This window comes from Danio rerio, chromosome 21, assembly GCF_049306965.1.
Source record: "Danio rerio strain Tuebingen ecotype United States chromosome 21, GRCz12tu, whole genome shotgun sequence".
NCBI classification, from domain to species: Eukaryota; Metazoa; Chordata; class Actinopteri; order Cypriniformes; family Danionidae; genus Danio; species Danio rerio.
The window spans coordinates 47,590,266-47,609,957 of record NC_133196.1 but is presented as its reverse complement, the minus strand read 5'-3'; the positions used below and the strand labels follow the sequence as shown (position 1 = coordinate 47,609,957).

The 19,692-nt window shown below is 38.2% G+C and overlaps 1 protein-coding gene across 3 annotated transcripts in view; it reads right to left on the bottom strand.

The window, feature by feature from the left end:
* csf1rb (colony stimulating factor 1 receptor, b) overlaps window positions 1-19,557 on the bottom strand; it is a 38,950-nt gene extending 19,393 nt beyond the window's left edge. Inside the window, exons 1-5 of one of the 3 annotated variants that reach the window (XM_073935528.1) lie at window positions 19,455-19,557; window positions 12,298-12,755; window positions 5,321-5,581; window positions 3,730-4,014; window positions 2,332-2,465 (exon numbers count right to left, since the gene is read on the bottom strand). In XM_073935528.1, the coding sequence (XP_073791629.1) occupies window positions 2,332-2,465; window positions 3,730-3,898 (303 nt within the window). In that variant the 5' untranslated portion in view covers window positions 3,899-4,014; window positions 5,321-5,581; window positions 12,298-12,755; window positions 19,455-19,557. Of the gene's footprint in view, window positions 1-2,331; window positions 2,466-3,729; window positions 4,015-5,320; window positions 5,582-7,451; window positions 7,548-12,297; window positions 12,756-19,454 lie in introns of those variants that run through there. The other 2 variants (XM_009295703.5, XM_073935527.1) reach the window with 2 other exon arrangements.
* Between the last annotated feature and the right edge of the window lie 135 nt (window positions 19,558-19,692).

The following is a 19,692-nucleotide window of genomic DNA, read 5'->3' as shown; positions in this document are numbered from 1 at the left end:
ACAGCGGATGCCCTTCCAGTCACAACCCAGTACTGGGAAACACCCATACACACTCAAATTCACACACTCATATGGCCATTTAGTTCATCTAATTCCCCTATAGTGCATGCGTTTGGACTGTGGGGGAAACCGGAGCACCTGCAGGAAACCCATGCCAACACGAGGAGAACATGCAAACTCCACACAGAAACACCAACTGACTCGAATCAACAACCTTCTTGCTGTGAGGCAACACTGTGCCGCCGTCATTAATCATATACTGTACTGTACACTGAAAACCGTAATAAGTTGACCGAACTAAATTAATTGAGTAAACTCGTTGCCTCAATTTAATTGAGTGATGGAGTCTCCCAAAACTTGCATATTTAAGTTTATTTAACTTGCCGGTTTTGTAGACTATACTTAAATTGTTCAGATTACCAACTAAGTACTAAGTTAAATAAACTTAAATATGCAAGTTTTGGGAGATTCCATTACTCAATTAAATTGAGGCAAGGAGTTTACTTAATTAATTTAGTTCAGTCAACTTATTAGGGATTTCAGTGTACTGTTTCTCAGCTGATTGCATCTGATGTGAGGTACACTGCAAAAAGCTTTTATTACTTAGATCTGTTGTCTTGTTTGTAGTCCAAATATCAAAAAAATGTTGTGGATACGAAAAAAATCTAGTCTTTTTGTCAAAAATCAAGTGAGTTTTTTTCCTAAAACAAGCAAAATAATCTGCCAATGGGGTAAGAAAAATAAGTGAAGTTTATTCATTCATTCATTCATTTTCTTGTCGGCTTAGTCCCTTTATTATTCTGGGGTCGCCACAGCGGAATGAACCGCGAACTTATCCAGCAAGGTTTTACGCAGCGGATGCCCTTCCAGCCGCAACCCATCAATAGGGAAACACCCACACACACATTCACACACACACTCATACACTACGGACAATTTAGCCTACCCATTTCACCTGTACATCATGTCTTTGGACTGGAGGGGAAACCGGAGCACTCGGAGTAAACCCACGCAAACGCAGGGAGAACATGCAAACTCCACACAGAAACGCCAACTGAGCCAAGGCTCGAACCAGCGACCTTCTTGCAGTGAGGTTTATTTATGAACTAATTTGGAGAGGATCACGTGCTTATGATTGCTTGCAGCCGGTCCCGCATTATTCAATGTATGATTCACCAATCAGACGATTCCTAAGCCACTATAAATACCCTAGGTTTCATATAACAGCCATCTTTGTTTTGAAGTGTATCTAAACTTTTGGTTTCATCTGTAAATGTTTCATGTTGGTGATTAGGAACGCTCAAAAAAATGATATTTGTTGCTTATTCAAGCTACTTATTTAAATCGAGCCGAAACATCACAATTCTTGAGCATTTTTTAGGGACAACTTAATTGTTTTAAGTTTAATCCACTTAAATTTGTAAAAACTAAACATGTTATAACATGTTATAACACAAATAAATGACATGGAAGCTGTCAGGGTTCTGCCACTCTGATCTTGTAAATTCTTGTTTTGGTGGCGGATCTCTGACACTACTCGTGTCTGGTCCTGTTTCTGTCTCTGTGTGCGCGCGTGCCGTCGTGGGTGTACGCAGAGTGTGCGCGCTCCTGCTTGACGCAGCCGCGTGCGCGCTCTGCGTCCCTCAGACGCGTGCGCTCTTGTACTCGTGTTTGTGTTTTCGTCTGTCAGCAGCATGGTGTTTCATTCCCAGCGTCTCAGTCTTGTAGGTTTCGGTTTTGGTCGGCGCTGGGATGAAGCATGCATGCTGCGTGTGTGAGCGCATGGTGAGTGCTTTCATTCATCGTGTGCTCGTGTCTTGCGTCTTTTGTCAAAGCACGTGGCTCGGTGTTTACATTGTGGTCACGTGCTTTTGTCGTGTGCTTCAGTGTTGTGTTATGTGAGCGCATGGCTTGTATTGTCTCTCTGTGTCATGCGCTCTCCCGTCTATTGTCTAGTCCCACCCTCCTTGTTTAATCATTATTAGTTTGTCATGTTCACCTGTGTGTCAATTTACTTTTTGCTTTATATTCCCCCTCATGTTTTCAGTCCTTTGCGAGTTCGTCATCATATGTTGTCGATGTTTACCTGTCTTGCCTTGTCGTACCTGCCCAGTCAAGTTTGTTTGTTTGTTTGATTTATTGTTTGTTGTAGTAGTGTTTTCCCCCTCGGGGTTGTTTATTTTTGCCTTTTATTTTACTTTTTAATTAATAAATCCTACTTCACTCTGCGCTTGGGTCCTTGCTCCTTTTTCCCTTTACCGGAACGTGACAGTAGCCAACATTTTGTACAGTCTACACTCAAATAAATGATGTATTTACAGTGCAATTCACCTTTTTTGGTGAGCTCCAGGTGAAGTTGTAGTAATGATTATGGTTTTGGATGTAACAGGGGATTTGCAGTGATTCTCCAACAATCCGCACATACTGTAGAGCTGGAAGAGACACTGATGGAGGCTCCTGTGCTTCTGCAGTGAATAGATCAGTAATGCTGAATTGGTACAATAAGAGAAGATATTTGGCATACAGAATCAATTATAAACCCTCCGGTATTTTTTCCCCAATTTCTGTTTAACAGAAAGAAGACTTTCTCAACACGTTTCTAATCATAATAGTGTTAATAACTCATCTCTAATAACTGATTTCTTTTATCTTTGCTATGATGACAGCACATAATATTTGACTTGACATTCTTCAAGACACTAGTGTTCAGCTTAAAGTGACATCTAAAGGCTTAACTAGGTTAATTAGGGTAAAGATAGGGTAATTAGGCAAGTCCATGTATAACAGTGTGTTTTGTAGACAATCCAAAACACATTGCTTAAAGGGGCTAATAATATTGACCTTAAAATGGCTTTTAAAAAATTGAAAACTGCTTTTATTTTAGCTGAAATAAAACAAATAAGACTTTCTCCAGAAGAAAAAAATATTATAGGAAATACTGTGAAAAATTCCTGAATCTGTTAAACATCATTTGGGAAGTAATTCCAACCCAGGCCCATTCTGGAAACGTAACCGAATGTTTCTGGAGGCTGCGATTTTACGTTCAGGGAGGTACAAATTTGTGCAGTTTTTGTTTTCGCAAACCCGCGAGAGGCCGCTGTGTGCGCTTTTTCGCGTCTCGAACGCTTCTCGCGAGCACGACTGACCAACTGGCTGAATGACTGAACGATTGACTGGGCGGCCGGCCAATCAGCCGACCTGACTGCCCCCCTCCTCCTCCTCCTTCTTCCCTAAACTCAAGCGACAACTTACGAAAGCCGTGCAGGAAAAGAAAATCCGTCCGATTTTGACCGCGTTTTTGGATTTCGCCGCATTCTCACCCCATTACGAACTCGTTCCCTTCATTTTTTGGATTCTGTTTTTTGTCTTACCTGATTTCTGGAACTACTCCTACCTGGACTTGAACCCGGTCATCGAACCCGGCCGGCTCCTCCTCCTCCGCTCCGCCGATGTAACACGAAGAGCTAACCGGACAAACTGGTTGCGCCGGGAAAGCCCTCCACACGGAGGAGGCGAGCCGTCAGCCCAGCCGGCGAGCATGAAGAGGAGCGGCGCCCCGCAACGTCGCTTGAAAAAAACTAAATGCGGCCATACGTACCTCCGGCCACGTAAATCGCGGTCTCCAGAAACGTCCGCGGGGCTACGTTTTCAGAATGAGCCTGGGTTGAGTAATTCACAAGAGGGCGAATAATCTTGACTCCAGCTGAGGGTTTTAGAAAACAGACTCACTTTTTATGACGGTGATTTGGAAGACTTTTGATTTCCATTGGACTCCGCTCATGTTCACCATACAGACGTAATCTCCGGTGTAGCTCGGCTGAAGGTTTGGTATCAGTATGCCGCGTCTGGGATCCGCAGTATAATTCATCCCAGGAGGAACAGCGGATCCGTTTGTCATCTGGAGCGAAAACTCTGTCCCTGCTGGATTTGTCAGCAAGCAGTCCAGCAAGAAGCTCGAGCCTTCTTTTATGACTATAACTCGGGTTTGAGACGTAGTAAAGGCTTTGTCGGGATCTGTTTTAGAGAAACATACAGATATTTCAGCAAACTGAAAAAAAAACTGACAAGAACACCATTAAGAAGAAAGTAAAGTTAGTTGAGCACGGTGGGGCAGTGGGTAGCACAATCGCCTCACAGCAAGAAAGTTGCTGGTTCAAGCCCCAGCTAGGTCAGTTGGTGAATCTGTGTGGAGTTTGCATGTTCTCCCCGTGTTCACGTGGGTTTCCTCCGGGAGCTCCAGTTTCCCCCACAATCCAAACACATGCGCTATAGGTGAATTGGGTAAGCTAAATTGTATGTAGTATATGTGTGTGAGTGAGAGTGTATGGATGTTTCCCAGTGTTGGGTTGCAGCTGGAAGTGCATCCGCTGCGTAAAACATATGCTGAAAAAGTTGGTGGTTCATTCCGCTGTGGCGACCCCAGATTAATAAAGGGACTAAAGCTGTCTTTGGACTGCGGGGGAAACCCTTGCGAACACAAGGAGAACATGCAAACTCCACACAGAAATGCCAACTGACCCAGCCAGGGCTTGAACCAGCAACCTTCTTGCTGTGAGGTGATCGTGCTACCCTCCTAATAACCTACTATAAATGAAAGGAATTAATGTATGCTTTTTGTTTTCACAAGCTTAGGAGATGTAACATAAATTCCTCTTTTAAATAATAGGTCACCTATAGCTTTTAGTGTTCAAAATGACATCAATGTTTTCAAAGTGCACTGCGAAGGGAGCACAATTGTAAACATGAAGATCGCTAAAACTGAACTGTAAAAATACTTTGAAAGCAAATAAGAGAGATGACCTTAATGCTTTTTTATTTTTAATAATTCCAAGTTTAAATGTTGGAATGTTCTAAATGATTAGGGCATAGGGGGGATAAGTGGGAATAGAACACTGCCACGAACTCTGCTTCTAACTACATCTCCAGAGGTGTAGTTGCAAGCGCAGAAGTTTGCGACGTAGTTTGCGAATGTTTGTTGGAACGATGGATTTGGGAAACGGCAAATTAACAAACTATATTTTTAAAGACGGAACTTGTGACCTTAGTTGGCTAACGATGGTTTTGGGAAATGCACCTCTGATTAGATCTTAGTTGTTATGGACACATTTCGAAGTCTTGCTTTTAACAGAATTATCTTACCAATAAATGACTAATCTTCTGCCTAGTTATTAAGGTTGTAGTTAGGTTTAGGTATTAAGGAATTTTAGGACCCCCCCCCCCCCCACATCAAAAATAGTTTGTCATAATCAACCTGTTGAACTTTAATTTATTAAATTATTTTGTCATAATCACTGTGCCATAACTAAAGCATACGACTTACCTTTCACATATAAGTGGATCTCTGAGTAGATGTCTGTGTGGCTCCTGTAGCTGCAGCGGTATGTTCCCGTGTGCTCTGCAGTGGCTTTTTGGACGACCAGCTCGTTCTGTGAGAGGTTTTTCTGGTGTATTCTGCGCCTGGTCTTCCATATGATCTCCGCCTGTCCGTCGCAGTGCAGAACGAAGGATGTGTTTGCTGACAAAACCACCTCCGAGTCCTTCAGCGGAGTCCCGTTCAGCTTTATCACCGGTGCCGCAAACTCTGCTCAGACACACAGAGGAGGGAAAAGGCTTATGTAGAATCAGCGTTAACCTTTTCACTGATTTATTCACTCAAAAAAAAAAAAGACTTATTATTTAAAATGAGGTGAAACAACACAATTCTTAAGTTTTTTGGGGACAACTTTTCAATGGATTCTCATTGGGACAAGATGAAGGGATCGCATGGAACCCAGTATTTTCTGCAGTGTTGGTTTGCTTCTTTAAAAGTAAAACAAAAAATGTAACGTGTATTTATATAGCGTATTTAATGTGTATGGCCATACACCCAAAGCGCTTCACAATCATGAGGCTGGTCTCTCCACCCCACCCCCCGTGTGCAGCATCCACTTGGATGATTTGACGGCAGCCACAGGACAACAGTGCCAGTGCGCTCACCACACACCAGCGATAGGTGAAGTGGAGAGACAGTGACAGAGGCAATTCGCTGGATGTTGATGATTGGGAGGCCATGATGAGTAAGGAGGGAATTTGGATTACTCAATTAGCTGGATTTGGTTATTGAGGATTTGAAATAATCCAGGATCATTTCATTCTTCAAAACTTTAGAGTTGTTGTCATTGCAACAGGTCTGGAGATCATACAGCCTGATCTCACGAAAAAACGTAAGTATTTTACGTTTTGCCAGTTTCAAGAGTTCACACTTAGCTGATAATCAATAAAGCGTATTTGGCTTGCTGTCCCGGGAGAGAGCCCTGAGCTCGTAATATCCTCGAGCCCGGGGCTCCCTCCCGTTAGAAGGGCGAGAGGGGAATTCGAGGTCAGGTAGGTCTCGAGAACTCCCCTGCTTGTCACCGTGAGAAGTGTGAACTGAGGTTGTATTGGGTGATAATTTGTTTTAGTCGATTGGCTGTGGTTTATGTTTTTGGACGGTGGGAGGAAACCGGGGAACCCGGGGAAAACCCACGCGAACACGGGGAGAACATGCAAACTCCACACAGAAACACCAACCAGCCCGATGGGTTGGACTGGCGGTGTTCTTGCTGTGAGGCAACAGTGCTAGCCACTGGGCCACCGTGTCGCCCGATCAGAAAAAGTGGGAGGATGTAGGGGTGGAAAGGGGGGGACTTCAAGACGAAGATAACTGGAGTGAAAAACTCAGGGTATTTATAATGCTTCCGTAATTATCTAATAGGGCTGATTACGGAGCTAACAAGGAGCCAGCCGTGTTGATTATAAGCACGTGATCCTCTCGAAATTAGTTTATGAATAAACCACACTTAGTGGCTAATTCGTACGAGTTCAGTAGTACGAAATGGTACGATTTTAAAAAGGAGGCGTGGCACCTAACCCCACCCTTAACCCCAACCGTCATTGGGGGATAAGCAAATCGTACTAAATTGTACGAATTAGATCGTACAAATTCATACGAATTAGCCACTAAATGAAAAAGTTACGAATTGCCGTGAGATTGTGTTGGATCATACCTGCTCAGGAGCAGCAGCTTATTTCATATAAACAGGATTAGAATCGGGTGATTTTAAGCAAAGGTGATACTGAAAGTATGTATTGAATGCTGATATTTTCTGACAGTAATAACCGATAGATTATATACACTCAGGAAAATAGTGAAATAGTTAAAAATAAAAGTTAATATACAGTTGAAGTCAGAATTATTAGGCCCCTTTGATTTGTTTTTTCTTTTTTAAATATCTCCCAAATGATGTTTAACAGAGCAAAGAAATTTCCATAGCATGTCTGATAATATTTTATCTTCTGGAGAAAGTTTTATTTGTTTTATTTTGGCTAGAATAACATTTAAATAACATTTTACGGTCAAAAATATTAGCCCCTTTGAGCTATCTTTTTTTGTGATAGACTACAGAACAAACCATCATTATACAATGACTTACCTGGGTCAGTTGGCATTTCTGTGTGGAGTTTGCATGTTCTCCCTTTGTTGGCATGGGTTTTCTTCGGGTGCTCCGGTTTCCCCCACAGTCCAAACACATGCGCTATAGGGGAATTGAATTAACTGAATTGGCCGTAGTGTATAAGTGTGTGTGAATGAGTGTGTATGGGTGTTTCCCAGTACTGGGTTGCGGCTAGAAGAGCATCCGCAGCATTATACATATTGAAATGCTGGAATAGTTGGTGGTTCCTACATATATATATATATATATATATATGTTATTGCTGGCTATTTTGTTGTTGTTAAATCAATTGAGGTTTTCAAGTCATCACAGCTTAAATGAATCATTCATTCATCGGCTTAGTCCCTTTATTATTCAGGGGTCGCCACAGTGGAATGAACCGCCAACTTATCCTGCATATTTTTACCACACTCATTTATACACATACACTAACAATTTAGCTTACCCATTTCATGTATACCACATGTTTTTGGACTTGTGGGGAAACCAGAGCAAACCCACGCCAACATGTGGAGAACATGCAAACTCCACACAGAAATGCCAAGTGGCCCAGCCGGGGCTAGAAGCGGCGACCTTCTTGCAGTGAGGCAAACGTGCTACCCACTGTGCCACTGTGCTGCCCCATACATGAATCAAACTGACAAAAAAAACAACAAAGTTAAATTTGTATACCAAATATAAACTGATAGAATTATTTAAAATTAATTACCATAAAAACATCTGTTGATTTTGTCATGTTCTGCATTACGAGTGATTTATTAATTCGTTTACTAGTTCATTAATTCAGATTTCACACAGCAGTATCATCAGTAGCTTGTTTATTGAAATTTCAGAATGCCAGTTATGTTCATAACACATGCAACAGGTAATGTTAAAGTCATCAGTACAAAACAAAATCATTCAGGAAAACACAGACATGTTATATATGTGACCCCGGACACACAAAACCAGCCAAAAGGACATTATTTGGAGGGAAATGAGATTTAGAAATCATCTGAAAGTTGAATAAATAAACTTTCTGTATGACAATACTTGGCTGAGAGACAATCTGGAATATGGAGGATTAAAATAATCTACATATTGAGTCAATTTCCTTTAAAGTTGTTTAAATTAATCTATCAGCAATGAATATTACTAATCAAAAATTAAAATTTGATTTATTTATGGAAGACCATGTACAAAATGTAATCATAGAACGTGATGTTAAAGTCAGCAGAACCGGAAGCTGCTGAGTCTTTTATTTCAGTATGTTCATGCACTTCCAACTGAAACTGAATATTGAGTAGGGGGCAGGGCTTTCTTGTGCATCATTACCTCATAGCATTCTAACAATAAGAGGGGCGTGGCTAAAAATATTGTGGCTGAAGTGTCAAACTGACTTCATTAGAGAAGAAGCCAATCCAAATACAGACCACAGAACCAGCCCCAAGGATACTTTTGAAGGGGGGAATATGTAATCATGGTAAATAATATTTAGTAAATATTGTGTAAACCGGAAGCTGCTGAGTCTTATTTAAGTATGTTCATGCACTTCTAAATGAAACTGAATATTGAGTAGGGGGCGGTGCTTTCTTGTGCATCGTTCTCTCATAGCAAACTAGCAGCAAGAGGGGCGTGGCTAAAAATATTGTGGCTGAAGTGTCAAGCTGACATCATCAACGAAGCAGCCAATCCAAACACAGACCACAAGACCAGCTCTAATGATACTTTTGAAGGGGAAAATATGTAATCATGGGAAATAATATTTAGTAAATATCGTGTGAACCGGAAGCTGCTCAGTCTTTTATTAGAGTATGCTGATGTACTTTCAACTGAAACTGAATATTGAGTAGGGGGCGGGGCTTTCTTGTGCATCATTCCCTCATAGCAAACTAACAGTAAGAGGGGGCGTGGCAAAAAAAAAATATTGTGGCTGACGTGTCAAACTGACATCATCAGAGAAGGAGCCAATCCAGACACAGAAGCAGATGATCAGACTTTGATTGACGATAACCAAAACAAACTATTAACTAATAGCACATTATAACAGTTCACCTGAAGAATAACAATGTGCACTAACAAAATAAACATTAGTTGCATCCCAAATTACACACTATGCATGTAGTGTAAAGTTTATTGTCATCACAAATTAAATAATACTAAGGTTATTTTTTTACTAAACGAATTACTTAACAGATTTAATGGTTGCCAAATTAGGGAAATAAATAGTATCTATCATGAGTACAACCGTATTTATCATTCTGGATGCGGCATAATCACTTCTATGAACTAAATTTGCTTTCAAAATCCAAAATAAGGAAGGAAAGCCAACCTTAGCATCTCATAGCTCCGCCCCTTAACCAGTAGCTCCGCCCCTGCGACTGTTGTAAAGTGTTCAACATTACACCTTTATCTTTATCTCTTGGTTAGGTGCATGATCTGGGTATTTAAGTGCACTTACTCTTTTTAGAATTTTGAATGTGCTTCTTATATTATTTGTACAATAGAATAAGTATGCAATTTGGGATGCACCAATTATAGGTTTTGATTTCAAAATATATTCCCATGATTTTTGGCATAAAAGAAAAATCAGTCATTTTAACTCATACAATATATTGTTGGCCAACTTACAGAGGTCCTATTATGCCAAAAACAGTTCTACAGTGGGTTTAAACACAGTTATCTGGCAATAATCTTTGAATATAACCAGATTCTAATGGTAAAAATTAATATTTAAAAAAAAAAAAGTTGATGAAAACAGTCTGCAGAAACCCTGATTGACATTCTCCCTTTGTAACCCTTGTTTCCCTTTGGGGGAAAGCCCCGCCCACTAGTGACCGTCTCTCCCTCATTAGCATAAGATGACAGTCTTGTTTTGAATCTGCCACTATGCTGACAAACAGGCATTTATAGCTCCGCCCTATTTGAACAGATCTCATTTGAGTTTAAAGCGACAGTCACCAAAATTAGGATCAAAGCCCAAAAGGGTCAGTTTCAGAGAGCTTTAAAACATCATTTGTGAGGTATTTTGAGCTGAAACCTCACTTTCTCTAGGGACTATTTTACATCTTGTAAAGAGGTCCCCTTTAAAACAGGGTTTGTAATCCAGAGTTACATATAAGAGAGTACAAAAACACATTTACGAGCAAAGATATTTACTTGATTTAATGCTTAGCTAAATTATTATTATTATTATAAGTGCTCTGTTGTTAGTACTGCATCATGCATTTAGATAACCCTTTGTGTACTGTTCAAATGGACTATTTTTTCATTATGTTGGGGGCTGTTTTTGCCCCATTGACTTCCATTATAATCACATTTTTGGATTGCAAAGCAATGGCAGCATATAATCATGACATTCTTAATTGTTGCTGGTTTTCCCTGTTGGGAGGAGGTCAAATGTGTCAGTTTTAAGGTTGATCATCAGTTGTCAGCATTAACCCTTTAGATAGGCCCAAGCAAAGGAGTTTCTGGCTTTTATATGGAGTTCAGTGGAGTAAAACACTGTGTTTACTGAGTTATGAGTAGGCCCACACGGAGTCTGCGTGCGCAGAATTCTGCAGATTTTTAACCCATCTTTGATTCTGTTTATTTACTTGTGTAAATGTGTGTATAATTTAAATTTATGCAGTTCTTTAATTAATTATATAAATATTATTGATTAATATGAAAATGTTCATATGATTTATTTACAATACAATTTGTAAAGTGATCTTTTCTGTCTTTTAGTAGATATGTTATATGAGAGACTTGCTTTGTTTACCAAATAAACGGGATCTAATGGTATTTGCATTGTAAACATTAAATAAAAGTTAAAAAGGCATCACATTTTATTAATATATTAAGGTTTTAGTTATGATGCTGATTTTTAACACAACTCTGTGCAGAAATAGCAAAAAATGTCCACAGATTCTGTCTGGCCCTAGTTATGAGAGATGAGCTGCTTGTTTTGCCTTTGTCAAACATTGAGGTAAGTATGTAAAGGTCTTTCACACACTCTCTCACACACACACATACACTATATTCCATATAAAAGCCAGAAACTAAGCTTTTCTTGCATTGCAACTGATGACCAACAGTCAAATTTGTAATGCTTGATTATACGCCGTCATGCCTTTGCAATCAAAAAATGTGATTATAATGGAAGTCAATGGGGTCAAAACAGTCCCAAACATAACGAATGGGTAGTAAATTTGCCCAGAGTGATGAGATTTAAAATATATATATACAGTTGAAGTCAAAATTATTAGCCCACCCTTGATTTATTTCACTTTTTTAAATATTTCCGAAATGATGTTTAACAGAGCAAGGAAATGTTCACAGTATGTCTGATAATATTTTTTCTTCTGCAGAAAGTCTTATTTGTTTTATTTCAGCTGGAATAAAAGCAGTTTTTAATTTTTTTAAAGCCATTTTAGGACAAAATTAGTCCCTTTAAGCTATATATTTTTAGATAGTCTACAGAACAAACCATCTAACCTGCCTAGTTAACCTAAATAACCTAGTGAAGCCTTTAAATGTCACTTTAAGCTGTATAAAAGTGTCTTGAAGAATATCTAGTAAAATATTACTACTGTCATCATGGCAAAGATAAAATAAATCAGTTATTAGAGATGATTTATTAAAACTATTACATGTAGAAATGTTGTAAAAACCTTCTCTCCGATAAACAGAAATTGGGGGAAAATTAAACAGGGAGGCAAATAATTCGGGGGGGCTAATAATTCTGACTTCAACTGTATATTCCAAAGCATTTTCCCAAAATACGTGTCACCAAAATCACCAAAAATCATTCCATTTGCTGAAACACAGAGAAAGCCGTGGCCAAATTAAGACTCAAAATCACCCGGAGCGGATGCAACAACACCCCTGCCAGCACACAAGGGATGTGGTGCATTTATTTGCGCTGTCTCTTGGCGGCGTCCTGCACTGCGCCGGCGATGCGGGACACTTGCAGAAGCAGCGCCTGATGATTCTCCACCAGGAGGCTCTGCAGACGGGCCATGCTCTGCAGATGCTGGAGCTGCTGTTCGCCCTGCACACTGGAGGCCCGCAGAACCTTCAGCACCTCCGCTTGGACTCCCAAAACCTCCTTATTCTCCTGCAGCAGCTGATTCAGGATCTTCAACATCTCTCCAAACCAGCTCCTGGTGTCCTGCTGCTCCTGGATCAGCTGTGCCAGCGAATGCTTCAGATCCTCCAGTCCACAGCAGGCCGAAGACGCTGGCGTCTGCGGCGGATCCGTGCTGCTCTTTTCCAAGTGACTCATTGTCATATCATAGGGGCTGATTAGCTCTTCGTTTGCTAAAGGGAGCACACATAATAATGGCAAGCTTCAAACATTTCCCCTCAAACAAAGATTTTACAGGTGAAGTCAAAATTATTAGCCCAAAATTCAGGAATTTCCTAAATGATGTTAAACAGAGCAAGGAATTTTACACAGTATTTCCTATAAAATATTTTTTTCTGATGAAAGGGGATTTATTTGGGCTAGAATGAAAGAAGATTTAAATATCACAACCCAGGCTCACTCTGAAAACGTACCCCTGTATACATTTCTGGAGAGCACCAAATACGTCCCAGGAGCTACGTTTTTTGCAGTTTTTGTTTTCGTGAATCCACCAGAGGCCGCTGTGTACGCTTTTTCAGATCTCAAATTTCTCTCGCGAGTTGAATTTGCGCCTCCTGTTCTCGCGTAAATCCACCAGAGGCCGCTGTCGACTAAGTGACAGATGTCCTTCTTCCCTAAACCCAACCAATAGTGTTTTCAAAAGCACAGATTGACGTGTTCACCCCCTTCCATAAACACAACCAACAATTTTAAAAAGCAATCCAGAAAAAGAAAAGCCCTCGCCTGATTTTTACCACGTTTTCAGATTTTATCACATTCTCACCCTGTTATTTACTTGTTTATTTATTTATTTATTTTTTGGCTTTTGTTTTTGTCTAAATAGCTTTCTTGAACTGTTCTTCACCAGACTCGAACGCCTTCGTCGTGGTTAACTCCTCTCTGCATCTCAAGTTCATCGACGTACGAGCTGAGCTACTGAGCAAACTGGTAACAGCTAAATCTAGACAAATATTATTTACTGTCATCAAGGCAAAGATAAAATAAATCAGTTATTAGAAATGAGTTATTGAAACTATTATGATTAGAAATGCGTGGAAAATCTTTCTGTTAAACAGAAATTGGGGAACAACAATATACAGGAAGGCTAATAATTCTGACTTCAGCTGTATACTGCTATACTGTTCTAGTCTACCTTTCAGAGTTTAGGTTCAGACCAAGTCAAAGACACAGAGATAAGCTAATCTTCACTACCCAGCGAGCACCCTGACATCAAAACAACATCAAATTGATGTCAAAGAAACACGTCTGGAATACAAAACGAATTTTGATGATTGTTTTTTGAGTATTATAATATAAGAAAAGTTTGTACATTTAAAAGTTACTCACGAATGAAGAGTTTAGATGCAAAAACCGTCTGAAATTAGGGTTTTTCCTTTTCCTTATGTTTAGTTATTTCACTTTAGCCGGTTCATTTCACTGTGGCGACCTTAGATTAATAAAGGGACTAAGCTAAATAGAAAATGAATGAATATTTCACTTTAAAGGCAATGCAAATAACCTATTCTCTTGCACTAAGAGTAATTATTACTTAAACTACACACAACAGCCTGATAAAAATGCTCATTTTAGATGAAAATTTTAGACGGCACTTAGAGGATTTCGCATCTGAGCTCTTGATGATCTCGATTTGCATGTAAACACTCATGATGTCAAAACGACACTAAATTGACATCATGACGTCTAAAAAACACGTGTGAAATGCAAATCTAAATTTTGATGTCAAAACCTTGACGTCTATTTGACGTCCGCACATTGACGGCTTTTTAGGCACCAATATAACAACACAAAAAGTACAAAAATATACAAAAAAATGTTGCTCATCTGAAAGCTTCAACTACAAATGACAAATTTGAACTGGATTTTGTATCCCTGTAATGCACGTAAACTACCTTGACGTCAAAACGACATCAAATTAACATCTAACGGTGTCAAATCAATAGCATGACAGCCCTGCAGTCGATTTTTGATAATCAATCCACTGCAACTAACACTATTGCTGTGTCATTAATCTAGTGAGGTTGCACTCCAATGGAAGAAGAATTGAAAAGCTGATGGCTGTTTAATTGCATGTTTTTTAATGGAACTTATAAATATTATTTTTTATCTACTGCAATTTATGGACAAAATATGGTCATTCTAATAGTTTATTAACATATATGATTGTTTTGGAAATCACCAGGCGATCCCCCTTATTGTCTCGCGACCCCCACTTTGAGAACCACTGATTTACAACACCAACCAAGACTATATATCACTTCAAACTATTTCAAAATGTAAATAAAAAGTCTCTTTTAAAAACTTTTCAACATCAAAAAGTGTTGTAGGAAAGATCAAGACTCTATAATGCAATTCAAAAGCATAAACAAAAGAAAAGAAACTCAGAAAACTGTCAATTTACAGAAAAAAATCATATTAATAAAAAAAGCTGATTAAATCATGTCAGATGTTCAATGTTTTGAAGATCTGCAGTATCTCTTTTGAAAAACATGCATTCATAGACTTATTTTAATATAAAATACAGCAGATCACGCATCAGCAACACTTAACATGTTGATCTGATAAAAAGCGTAACGTGCAAACGTCTAAGGCGGCCGAGAAATAGCGGAAATTGTGAGACACGACTTTTGGATCAGTGTTTTTGTGCAACGGCGCAGGGTCTTGTCACAATTTTTTAAAGAAGGGGCCCTAAACCTTATTTTTAACTTTAGAAAAGGGAAACGAGAGCGAGCCTAAAATGTTAGTGTCTGAGGGAAGGGGGGGGGGGGGACGTCTGATTTCAGCAGCCCCTTAAACTGGCTCCCTCAGGAAACACATTGCACCGGTGGCCCATTGCACACACAGCCACATCCCAGGGGTCTGTTTCCCATTCCCACTTTCACTTCTGCTTTGTGTCAAACAGGACACACCAAAAGCAAAGACAGGCCTGTTACAACCCTGACCATTAAAGCCACAAATATAACACACCTGCCCAAAACTGCAAGTGTTTTCCATGCACACAATACATGCACTGTATTCCTCATAGCTGGTGTTAGTTAATACGGGATTGTTGTTATTGAATACATATTTTCATGATTGTTTGTAACACTGTACACTCTTATAATATTACATGTGCTGTTGTTTGTTCAAACTACCTATTTATAATGAGCTAAAGTAACACAATCATTGCAGGTTTTGTGGAATAACGTAATTGTTTTGTGTTCAATCAACTTTCAGTTTAATTTGTAAAAACATTTAAGTTAACTTAATTGATTTATGTTGAGACAACATGAAATAATTGTGTGGCTTACAGTGTAGTATTTTTCAGGGCCAACCTAATTGTTTTATGGTCAATCCACTTAAATTTGTAAAAACCACACTGGAAAAAAACTAACTTGACTCAACTTAAAATTTTAAAGCAACAAACTTCAGGACATTTACTCAACTTTAATCGAGTCAACTGTAGTGATTGGGTTGAAAGTTGAGTCAACTTAAGAATGTCCTGAAGTGTGTTGCCTTAAAACTTTGCTGAGTCAACTTTGTTTGTTTGTTTTTACAGAGTAGTAAGTTAACTTCATTCCTTCACGTTGTCCCAACACAAATCGATTGTGTGGAACCCAGCTTTAAAAAATGACACACTGTAAAAAAAGAGTTAGTTGACTTTACTTAAAATAAGTGAGTAAACATGTTGCTTTTACAGCGATTAGTTGACTTTACTTAAAATAAGTGAGTAAACCTGTTGCTTTTACAGCGATTAGTTGTCTTTACTTAAAATAACTGAGTAAACCTGCTGCTTTTACAGCGATTAGTTGACTTTACTTAAAATAACTGAGTAAACCTGCTGCTTTTACAGCGATTAGTTGACTTTACTTAAAATAACTGAGTAAACCTGCTGCTTTCATACCCATTAGTTGACTTTACTTCAATAAAGGGAGTAAACCTGCTGCTTTTAAAGCGATTAGTTGACTTTACTTAAAATAACTGAGTAAACCTGCTGCTTTTACAGCGATTAGTTGACTTTACTTAAAATAAGTGAATAAACCTGCTGCTTTTACAGCGATTAGTTGACTTTACTTAAAATAAGTGAATAAACCTGTTGCTTTTAAAGCAATTAGATGACTACTTAAAATAAGTGAGTAAACCTGCTGCTTTTAAAGCAATTAGATGACTACTTAAAATAAGTGAGTAAACCTGCTGCTTTTAAAGCAATTAGATGACTACTTAAAATAAGTTAGTAGACCTGTTGCTTTTAAAGCGATTAGTATTTTTTTACAGTGCAGAAATGGCAAAAGTCATCAGTTTATGTTACCCTAACTTATTTTAGTAATTTTATCAGTCCTGCAAAGTTTAACTGTTTGATTGATATAAGTTGAGATGACTAGAAAAGTTAATTTAATTGAGCAAAAGAAAAAAGAATAATAATGGTGTACACTTATATTAATTGATCAAAATGCATAAATTTTTTGTAGTTTTGATTAAATAAACTAAAAATGCCAAACTCTGATGAAATCCACACTGTAAAAAGTGAATGGCTACTGAAAATAGGAAGCAAACCTGTTGCTACTTGGAACTTTTTAGTTGACTTAAACTATTTTTTATAATAATTTTTAAAAAATATCTATTTTTCATGCAAACAATACATTCACAGTATTCTTCATCCCTGGTGTTAAACAATATGCTCTGGGATTGTTGTTATTGAAGACATATTTTTACGATTTTTGAGTAACACTGTACACACTCAAAACATTACATTTGCTGTTTGTTCAAACTATCTATTTAAATTAAGCTGAAACAACCCAGTTCTCTACACTGAACTCTACACTCAAAGTCAACTAATCGCTATAAAAGCAGCAGGTTTACTCTTTAATTTTAAGTAAAGTCAACTAATCGCTGTAAAAGCAACAGGTTTACTCTTTAATTTTAAGTAAAGTCACCTAATCGCTGTAAAAGCAGCAGGTTTACTCTTTAATTTTAAGTAAAGTCAACTAATCGCTGTAAAAGCAGCAGGTTTACTCACTTATTTTAAGTAAAGTCAACTAATCGCTGTAAAAGCAGCAGGTTTACTCTTTAATTTTAAGTAAAGTCAACTAATCGCTGTAAAAGCAGCAGGTTTACTCTTTAATTTTAAGTAAAGTCAACTAATCGCTGTAAAAGCAGCAGGTTTACTCAGTTATTTTAAGTAAAGTCAACTAATCGCTGTAAAAGCAGCAGGTTTACTCAGTTATTTTAAGTAAAGTCAACTAATCGCTGTAAAAGCAGCAGGTTTACTCTCTTATTTTAAGTAAAGTCAACTAATCGCTTTAAAAGCAACAGGTTTACTCACTTTTTTAAGTCAACTACACTGTATAAGAAGTTTACTCAACTTAAATTTTTAAGGCAACCAACTTCAATCAACTAATGGCTTTAAATGAAACAGGTTTGCTCACTTTTTTAATTCAAGTCAACTAATCAATTTAATGGGGCGACACGGTGAGAAGCAAGAAGCAAGAAGGTCGCTGGTTGGAGCCTCGGCTGGGTCAGTTGGCATTTCTGTGTGGAGTTTGCATGTTCTCTCCGTGTTGGCGTAGGTTTCCTCCGGGTGCACCAGTTTCCCCGACAAGTAAAAGACATGCAGTACAGGTGAATTGAGTAGGCTAAATTGTCCGTAGTGTGTGTGTGTGAATGAGTGTGAATGGATGTTTCCCTGTGATGCGTTGCGGCTGAAAGGGCATCCGCTGCATAAAAATGTGCTGGATAAGTTTTGGTTTATTCCGCTGTGGCGACCCCGGATTAATAAAGTGATTAAGCCGAAAAGAAAATGAATGAATAATCACTTTAATTAAAAGAAAATGAAGTAAACCCACTGCTTTTAAAGCAATTAGTTGACTTAACTTAAAAAAGTAAGTAAACTAGTTGCTTTTCAAAAGTCAACTAATAGCTTTAAAAAGCAACATGTTACCTGTTAACTAATTACCTGTAATACAAAAAAAAAAAAAACATGAAAACTATTGTGTAAACATTTTTTTAAATGCCAAAAAATAGGTTTATCCAAAAAAATAAGAAAGAAATAATAATTTTGGCTAAAATTAACTCTAAATACATGCATGCATATGGAAAACAAATTATACATAGAGGTATACAGAAGTATACAAAACTTAAATTTTGCTGAGCTGATTGAATTTTAAAATAAATGAATATGGTAAATAATGGAACAAGGCATATCATAAAATAGAGCCGATTTTGCCTTTAACAACTGGACATTACACATCTTGTAGAAGCCTTCATCATCTGCTTGACATGTAGTCTTGCATAGAACATAATGCATAATTGAGTATAGAAGATCTAACTGTACACACACACACACACACACACACACTATATATATATATATAGTTGAAGTCAGAATTATTAGCCCTCCTGCATTATTAGCCCCTCCTGTATATCTTTTTTATCAGTTTTTATTTACTGTAAAGATTTTTTCAACACATTTCTAAACATAATATTTTAATAACTCATTTCTAAGATTTCTTTTATCTTTGCTATGATGACAGTAAATAATATTTGACTAGATGTTCTTCAAGATACTAGTATTCAGCTTAAAGTGACATTTAAAGGCTTCACTAGGAACGTTGGCGTATAACGGTGGTTGGTTCTGTAGGCAATCCATATCCATAATAACACATATTGCTTAAGGGGGCTAATAATATTGACCTTAAAATGGGTTTAAAACAATTAAAAACTGCTGAAATAAAATCAATAAGACTTTCTCCAGAAGAAGAAAAACCCTTACAGGAAATACTGTGTAAAATTCCTTGCTCTGTTAAACATCATTTGGGAAATATTGGAAAAAGAAATTCACAGGAGGGTGAATAATTGCGACTGTATATTTGTCAGTACAGAAATAGGATTAAACTCACCTTTGGCCATACAGGTCAGCACTGCAATGATGAGAGCGACACAGAGCATCATTTTGGCTGGTAAACACCGTGATCTGCTCGTCTGAAAAATTGTGAGGAAACTGGCTAAGGTGTAAAGACACAATCCACTTAACCTCGCGCATTTAAACTTCCTCTCCAGACTGCTGAACTTTGTGTCCGTTGAGAAATCAACACTGCCTCTTTTTTTTTTTGGTACCAACCGTTTCTTTCCGTCCAT